This window comes from Anas platyrhynchos, chromosome 32, assembly GCF_047663525.1.
Source record: "Anas platyrhynchos isolate ZD024472 breed Pekin duck chromosome 32, IASCAAS_PekinDuck_T2T, whole genome shotgun sequence".
In the NCBI taxonomy this organism is placed as follows: domain Eukaryota; kingdom Metazoa; phylum Chordata; class Aves; order Anseriformes; family Anatidae; genus Anas; species Anas platyrhynchos.
The window spans coordinates 2,135,055-2,143,557 of record NC_092619.1 but is presented as its reverse complement, the minus strand read 5'-3'; the positions used below and the strand labels follow the sequence as shown (position 1 = coordinate 2,143,557).

The window sequence follows — 8,503 nt, the reverse complement described above, 5'->3', positions numbered from 1 at the left end:
CCACCAACAGGAGCTGGTGCCAAGTCCTGCCCAAGGGTCCAAGACATCTCCCTGTTCAAGTCTTGCAGCTGAGGTATCTCTGCCCATGGGTGCTGGGCAGGCATCCTTGGCCTCCATGGGGGCCCAAGGCAGCAGAGGGTGGGAAATGCCAGTGAGTGTCTCATGGAACTTCCCAAAGATCCACTTTGTCTGGAAACTGCCTGTGGCTGGCAGGACAGAAATGTTTCTGTCAGTAGGAATAGTGTCCAGGGACCAGGGCCTCTGTCAACACCACAGCAAGACCACGATCCTGCTGGCTCTAAGATGTGCCCCTTCCCAACTGCTGGATCTTTGAGCTCTTCTCCCCTCCATCAGCCTCAGGGAGACACCATGACACCTGGGCAAGGAAGCACTGGACCTGGGGCAAAGCCCCCAGACGGTTTTAATATGAGGAAATACCAACACACAGCATAAAAACAGGGGAATACCAAGAGGGGAAATATCCATGTGCGTCTGCTGACTGCTGGAAAAGGGACACCATTCCCTGGCACTCACGGCTCTCCCAGTGGCACTGAGCTCTCCTCCCTCCCGGCTGCACCCAGCTGCTCAGCAGAGCTGGGCTCTGCTGGCCTGGGGCTCTGGAACTCTTGTGCATGGAACTCTGGTGTCACATCCTGGGTGTCCTCATGGGGATATGCCAGAGACACCTCTTCAACATCGTCATAGCCTGTGGTCCCCAGGAAAGGTGACGAGGTGTCTCCCTCAGCTCCAGGGACCCCAGCACTTCTCCAGGAGTGCAGGCTTCCCCCTGTAAGCATCAAGGCAGGTTGCTGTGGTTGGGCCTGTGGGGTGCCCCTCGGGGCTGTTTATCACCTTCCTCGTCCTCACCAGCCTGAGACACTCGGCCCATTCTCCCAGTCCCCACAAAATATCCCAGGACAGGTTCTCCATGGATGGTCAGGCTTTCAATATGGCATGGATTCTCCTAGGCCCGGGGCTGGCACCTAGGAAGTGGCAGTGCTGCATTGCCCTCTCACCTGTGGCTGCATCCCTGCGCCCATCTCCTTCCTCTGGTGTCCTGCACACTTCCCAGTCCTCCTGCCCAGGGACAGGATCATCCCCAGGGTCAGAAACCTCCCCAGCATCATCATAGCCATCTGCTGGGTAACCTCCGGGCAGGACAGGGACATCTGAAAGGAGAGGGAAGGTGGTGGCAATGAGAAGAGATGTCCTGCAGAGCAGAGGATGGGAGGGTGTGTGGGGACACAGGGCTGACATGCTGCTGGTGTCAGGGTCACAGCAGAGCCTTCATGCTTCCAGCTCTGATGATAACACTCGGTGGCTACTGCTGTCTGTCTGGTCTGTCTGCAGTGAGGAGAAATGGAGCCCTTTCTTCTCCCCCCTCCCCGACCTCTTATCCCTGGGTGTGGCCCCAGACCATCCTCCTCCTCATGTGCCTGGGGTAGGGCTGCAGCTGGGTCAGGGACCCCTCTGAAAAGGAGGCTGCAGAGAGCTGCAGTGGGTGCTGTGGGATGAGCCCTGCTGCCCTGACTGGTGGTCAGCACTGCTGGGGATGGGCACCCACAGAGCTGGGGGTGCATGGGGAAGAGACCAGTTCCTTGGAAAGAGACAATTCTCAGAGGGACTCCAACAGCTGCCCTAGGAAAGACCTTCACATATTCCTTGGTTCAGGGACAAGCAAAGAGGGGCTATCCCCTCTGGGATGGGCAGAGCTGGTGTGGAGGAAGCTCCTCGTTGGGGCTCAGCACCTGGATGCTCTCCCAAAATCCCCACAGCCCAGCAATTTTGGGGACCCTGGGCAGGAGCTGCAGGACACAGCCCTGGTCTGGGACAGGAAGAAAGGGCCCCGCAAATGTGCCTCCACAGTGACCTGCACCCACCTGAGAGACTGAACCTCGCCTGCTTCTCCCACGCCAGGCTGTAAGCGATCTCCTCATACACGGCCTCAGGGAAGGGCTCCCCAGCTCTCCAGGAGCCTGAGGACAGAGGCAGGGCTGGTCTGGGAATGGGCAGAGAGGGACAGGACCCCACTGGGCTCCCCCAGACCCATTCCCTAGGCCAGCACAGGGCTGTCCCCACAGCACAGCCCCACTGTGTTGTGTTGGCACTGCAGCCACATCCCCAGGGAGGGCAGCATCCCCATAGAGATGGTCTGGGACAGTCAGCCTTGCACCATCCCTTTGGAGACAGCCCTTGTGCCCCTTTGGTCCCTGGGTCATGTCCCAGTGCAGACCCTGCACCAATTTCCCCATTTCTCCTCCCCATGGAGCTGCTCCATCTATGCCCCACACAGCAATAGCACAGTCCGTGTCCTGTTGGGAGGTGGCTGACACCACAGTGATGGACTCCGCTGCCCTATGCTCCTCCTGGAGAGCTGCCCAGAGCACTTCCAGCAGTGCATCCTCCCATTCTCACCCAGCCCAGCTCTCACATTTCTCTTCTCACCCCAGAACTGATGCCTCAGGCTCTGGGCTCTCTCCACCCCTTGATGTTGGTGCCCCATGGTCTGTCAGTCAGTGGGGCAGCACATGGGGCAGGAGGCAGCACACAGCTCCGTTTCTGTGCCCCAGGACACCAACACCCCCAGCCGTGCCAGGAGGCATCTCCCCCCCAGGACCACTGGGGAAGGACCCACCTCTGCGCAGAGCCCTGGCACTTCGCACCTGCCCAGCCAGGAGGGCCAGGAGCAGGCAGAGGAGGGCCCCCAGGATGATGCAGATGACAACAGACACTGAGAGTCCCTCTCTGGTGGTGGTCGGACGGCCCCGTGGGGGATCTGCATGGGCAGGAACATGGCAGGGGCAGCATCAGACAAGGGAGAGGTTGGGGGCAGGACATGCCACTCCTGACCACACAAGGCAGCAGGGGCTGTGGGGGACAGGGCTGGGTGATGGGGCAGCTCCACCCTGCTGGGTACATCACAGACTTCCCCCAGCTCTCTCAATTTCCTGGGAGTCTCACAGCCCAACAGGGAGCCCCTTCCCCTGGCTGTGGGTCACAGCGTGGCCATGTTCAGACCCAGCCCTGGGGGAGGACAGCTTACCTGCTTGTGGGGGGGGTGTTGCTGTCCTGGGTGCAGCTGCAGGGGAGCAGAAGGAGAGCTGGGCTGAGAGGCTGGGGCTGTGGCACCAGGCAGCCTCCCTGGCAAATGACCCCAGCATGTGCCACCTGAATTGTCCCTCCTGTGGGGCTGAGCAGGGTGGAAGGGACAGGGCCCAGCACCCCTGCTCTGGGCTGATCACAGGACAGTGCAGGCAGACCAGGGGATGTGCTGGCACATCCAGCCCCACAGAGGCTGCTCCCCACCCACCACCAGCCTCCCACTCTGCAGGGACAACCTTGCTCAGGCCAGCAGCGGGGCCACGCCTGGATCGAGCAGGGCAGATACCCAAGCCAGCTCCTTGCCAAGCCCCCAGCCATGTCTCCCAGCCCCACTGCTCACCTGAGCAATGCACAGCCGCATCTGCCTTATGCTGGCAGGCAGCGCTGTCCCCTGGCTGGGCCCAGCAGTCCTGCAGAGACAGCTCCGTCCCCCTGCACTCCATCAGCCACATGGGGCCCGTCCCCTCTCCAGCAGCAGCCTGGCCCAGGGCATAGACGGCGGGGCCACAGCCCAGCTGCCTGCATGCCACCTCGGCGTCCCGCATGTCCCAGGCATTGTCACACAGCGTCCCCCAGGTGCCACGGTGCCAGATCTCCACTCTGCCTGAGCAGCCGTCCTTGCCTCCCACGGCACGGATCTTCTCCCTGTCTGGGGAGGCAGCGATGTCCCATGGCACTGGGACAGCTGCGACAGCCCTGCCAGGTGATGGGGGCACGCGTAGGGGCAGCTCCCTACCTGTGCAGCTGGTGGAGTTGGGGCATGCAGCCACCTGTGGCCTTTCTGTCCATGTCCCAAAGGAAAGAGAAGTTGGGCTGAAAAGGGTTGTTCTGGGGGTCGTGCAGAAGAGAGCAGAGCTGACCTCTGCTCACACGTCCCCATGCTGCCTGGGTCAGGGCAGCAGCAGAAGCCTGTTCACTCAGGGGACACACACGGCACTGCAGGGGGGACCCAAGTGCTCGACCCCACAAGGTCCCTGGTTCACAGAGCAGCAGGAGGCTGTCCCTGGAGCGGGGACTCCTGAAAGCCCTGCATGGTCTCCTCTGAGACCTTGCCTGGAGTTGCCTCTGCATCCCCCAGGGAGCTGCTAGCAGCCCGGCTGTTGACTGCTGCTGGTGGACATGGGTGGCTCTGAGAGCTGAAGTCACCTTTGTGTACCAGTAGAAACAGGGTCTAATGCAGGAAGTCAAAGCCCCTCTGGGTTCCTTCTCTGCATTTAACCACACCCAGTGGGGAACAGAACCTGGTGCCTTGATGGCTCAGATTTACCATTGCAGGTGATGTGGGTCTCTTCTCGGCTGTCATCACACGACTGCGGATTCCAGGGAGCAGAGGGACACTGCCAGAAGGAGCTGTTGCTCTTCCCACACTCCACGTAATCCAGCCATGCAGTGCCAGAGAGCTTGGCATAATTAAAGAATATTTCCCGGTCCCCTTCATTCCCGCAGCCCAGCTCCTTGCACACCAGTGACACCGTCTTGGTGGTCATGGAGTTGGAGCAAACGCTGCCCCACGTCCCGTTGTAGAAAACCTGCAGGCGCCCGGAGCAGCCGTCGCTGTTCTCCAGCCTCAGGGCCGTGAACTCTGGAAGGAGGAAAGGCCCCAGGGACATCCTTAGATGTCAGTCACTGATGGCCTTGGCCCTACCTGGCTCTGCCCTCACCCCAGACTCACTGTCCCCAGCTCCCAGCCCCACTCCCAGCACAGACCTGAACAGACGACTCCCGCGTCCTCCTTGTGCCCGCAGTCGTGCTGCCCCCAGGCCTCGGCAGGGCAGTCCCAGAGAGCAGCTTCGGCCCCGGAGCAGTTGACGCCATCCAGCCAGATCTGCCCGGAGCCCTCCCCAAACCGAGCAGAGCCGGCTGCCTCCAGGGCCCCTCCGCAGCCCAGTTGGCGGCAAACGACGGCGGCGTCGGCCAGGTCCCAGGCGTCGTCACAGACGGTGCCCCAGCGCCCCTGGTAGTAGATCTCCACTCTCCCAGCACAGCGCCCGGCCCCATCCACCAGCCGGACCCGCCGGCTCCCTGCAGCAGGGAGAACCCCGGCTGTCAGGGGCTGGCTGCCCTCCCAGCCCCACACCTGGGGGACGTGCAGCACCACTCACCCCGGCACACGACCCCCACATCCTCCATGATCCCTGCTGCCGGTGTGCTCTGAGGCAGGGAGGTGTTGCAGAGGCTCAGGTCAGCCTCGTGCCCTGCACACTGCACCCCACGCAGCCCCACAGGTCCTCGTCCTCGCTCGGCCCTCACGGGGGTGTAGGCTGCCTCTGCCTCTCCGCACTGCAGCTGCCGGCACACCACGCTGGCCTCCTGCATGTCCCACTGCTCATCCAGGACTCTGCCCCACGTCCCGTGCTGGAAGACCTCCACGCTCCCGTCGCACCGGCTCCCTCCGCCCACCAACCGTACAGACATGTGGCGAGCCGGGCCTGGTGAGAGGAGAAATTCAGCCTGGTGCTGCCATGGGGTCCCCAGCTGTGGGTGGCCGTGTCACACTCCAGGGCCAAATGGACTTTGCAGTACTGCCCAGCACTCACCTGAGCAAATGACAGCAGCAGCGTTCTCCTGGGAGCACGGCGAGGCCCCCAGGGCAGTCACCGGGCACTGCCCCAGGTGGGCTTCAGTCCCGTCACAGTGGAACGAGTCTCTCCAGACGGGGCCGGTTCCTCTCCCAAAATGCCCTCCTCCAGGAATGGACTCAGCAAAGCCACAGCCGAGGTGCCGACAGAGAACGTGGGCATCCGAGAGGTCCCAGCGGGAGGCACAGAGGGTCCCCCACGTTCCCAGCATGTTGACCTCCACCCTGCCCTCACACGCTGTGCTGCCGTTCACCAGCCTGAATCCTGTGTACTCTGGGGACAAAGGAGGGTGAGAGAGGCCACATTTGTGCTCTTGTTCCCACAGGAGCTGCAGGAGAGGCCAAAGGGACAGAGTGCCTTTCTCCTCCTGCAGCACTCTAATTTTAGGGCTGCAGACCACCACCTCACCCCACCTGTCCCCCACCCAGCACAGCCCAGTGCCCACCCTGCTCTCATGCCCCCACCACAGCCCCCGTGGACATCATCCCTCCCCTAGTCCTTACGTGTGCAGGTGACATGAGTGCCATTGCTGTGGGTGCAGGCCTTGTCCTTGGAGGCCCCCCAGGAGCAGAAGAAGATTGTGGATTCATTCCCCACACACTGCAGCTCTCTGTCCCAGACAGGACTGGCCCCTTCTCCCAGCTGAGCTGCCCCATGGACAGACAGGGCTGTGCCACACTGCAGCTCCCTGCACACCACCTCGGCAGCTTTGGCACCAAAGTGGGAGTGACAGACAGCTTTCCACTGGTCCCTGTCGTAGACCTCCACACTTCCTGAGCAGGGGCTGTCCCCTCCGACCAGCCGGACAAATCCTGGAGCAACCAAGGAGAGCTGTGAGTTCCCAGAGCCCTCTGGCACTTCCATGCCCACCTCCCACCTTATCCCTGAGGTGGCCACATGCAGAGCCCCACGGCCAGCCCAGCAGCTCTCAGTGGGTGCTGATGGCACAAAGAGGTCAGGGCCCCCCTGCTGCTCCTCAGAATCCAGCCCAGTACCCATGATCTGCCCTCTCTCCCAGCCCCCAGCCACTTGTTCTCTTGGACTACTGGGGGTACAACCCATAAGTCCTGGGCCATTGCCCTTCCCTGAGGCTGCTGGTGGCTGGCAGAGCTGGAGGGTGGAGGCTTTCCTCTCCCAGCGCCAGGCACCTCCCCAGGCTTGGCTGCTCCAGCTTCAGGGTCAGGTTCAGTGTGCTGGGCTTTCCCCAGGGACAAGGGACACCAGCAGTGACAGACCCAGCTCAGAGTGCAACTTGACACACAGAGCCATGTTCTGGTGTGCACTTGTTGCTTCCTGAGGTCACAGCCAGGTCCTTTAGAAGTGTGCTCGTCCCAGAGGTAGGGAACAAGTTCAGTCCTTACCTGAGCATGTCACTCCAGCATCCCATCTGTGAGGGCAGTTTGTTTGACCCCATCCGTTGTGTGTGCAGTCAGACAGGGCAGACTCCATGCCATTACACTGAACATTATCCATCCAAATGGAACCAGATCCTGGTCCAAAGTGTGCATATCGAGGAACTTCGAGAGCAACCCCACAGCCCAGCTGCCTACAAACCACTGCAGCATCGGACTTGTCCCAGCGGTCACTGCACACGGTCCCCCACTGACCCCGGTGTTTCACCTCCACTCTCCCAGCACAGCGACTGCCGCCATCCGCCAGCCTCACCTCCGCAGCCCCTTCAAACACCAACACAGGAAGGGTCAGGAGAGTTTTGAGCCCCACATTGTGTGTCCGTGAGGACCCCCTCCCCAGGCAGACTCCCAGTTCCCAGGGTGGGATCCCTGTCCCCATAGGCTGTCTCAGGGGCAGCGGGGGGTTCCTCCTCTCCCCATGGGCTACACTGGGCTGCGGGTAACCAGCTCTAGCCCTCCTGGGCCATTTGCTGCCCCACAGCCCTCACCACCTCTTCCCACCCCAGTGGACCACTGCCCCCACTCATGCCCACCCCCACACAGCCCCCAGCCCTGTACGGGGCTCCCACTCCTCCCCTTCCCAGTGTGCCCCAAACAGACCCATGCCCCTGAGCAGCTTCCATTGCCCACTGCCTGCCACAGGCACCTCCCAAACCCACTGTCTGGGTTGACGGCAAGGATACCAACAGCCCACATTCCTTCCTAATCCCTGCTGTCAGACTGGCCCCTGTGCTTGACCAGGGCCCCCAAGAAGAGCACCTCTCGGTGCAGATGCCTCAGTCCCCTTCAGTTAATGGGACACAACCTGCCCTTCTGGAGTCCGTGTTTCCCCAGATCCCAGGGGCAGGGAACAGCACACAACCCCTCTGGGACATCCCAGACATTGGCTGTGCCCTGGAGCTCAGTGAGAACCACCCTCACTGTCTGGGACTCCTCTAGATCCAGAGGCACAGTAGTGGGGAACAAGGGGTCCCAGAAAGGTACCCAAGGACAAGGTGTCTAGAAATGAAGTCAGGCTTGGACTGCCAAAAACATAAGAGATATGAAAATGGATTACCCCCTCCCACCCAGACAGGCACAGATTAAAGAACAGAGCTGAGAGACTGAGCACCTTCTGCCTCTCATACCAGTGGTTCCTGAAAACAACCCCACTCCCAGAGAGATCCCAATGACCCCACTGCTGCCCACAGTCCCAAGGCTGTGGAACAGAGAAGCTGGCACTTACCTCTGCAAGGCTGCACCCAGAGGAACAGCCACAGCACCCAAGGGGACAGGAGTCTCTCTGTCCCCATCCTGAGGCTCCTGTCCTGACAGCACGGCCCTGCTGCTGGAGCTCCTGGGGACCCACGGGGCAATGGCAATGATGGGAGGGGAATATATCTGTGCAGATGCTGTCCCAGCTGCAGGAGG

General features: G+C 61.4%; 1 protein-coding gene across 1 annotated transcript; it reads right to left on the bottom strand.

Annotated features, from left to right (window-relative positions):
* Positions 1–356: 356 nt before the first annotated feature.
* LOC119714687 (antigen WC1.1-like) lies at positions 357–7,472 on the bottom strand. Its single transcript, XM_072030337.1, has 13 exons — positions 7,043–7,472; positions 6,185–6,493; positions 5,640–5,954; positions 5,205–5,531; positions 4,810–5,124; positions 4,344–4,684; positions 3,839–3,872; positions 3,443–3,751; positions 3,044–3,079; positions 2,636–2,776; positions 1,881–1,976; positions 1,017–1,169; positions 357–376 (listed from the first exon to the last, which is right to left on the bottom strand). Exons 1-13 carry the CDS (start codon positions 7,470–7,472, stop codon positions 357–359), a joined length of 2,826 nt encoding a protein of 941 aa, XP_071886438.1.
* Between the last annotated feature and the right edge of the window lie 1,031 nt (positions 7,473–8,503).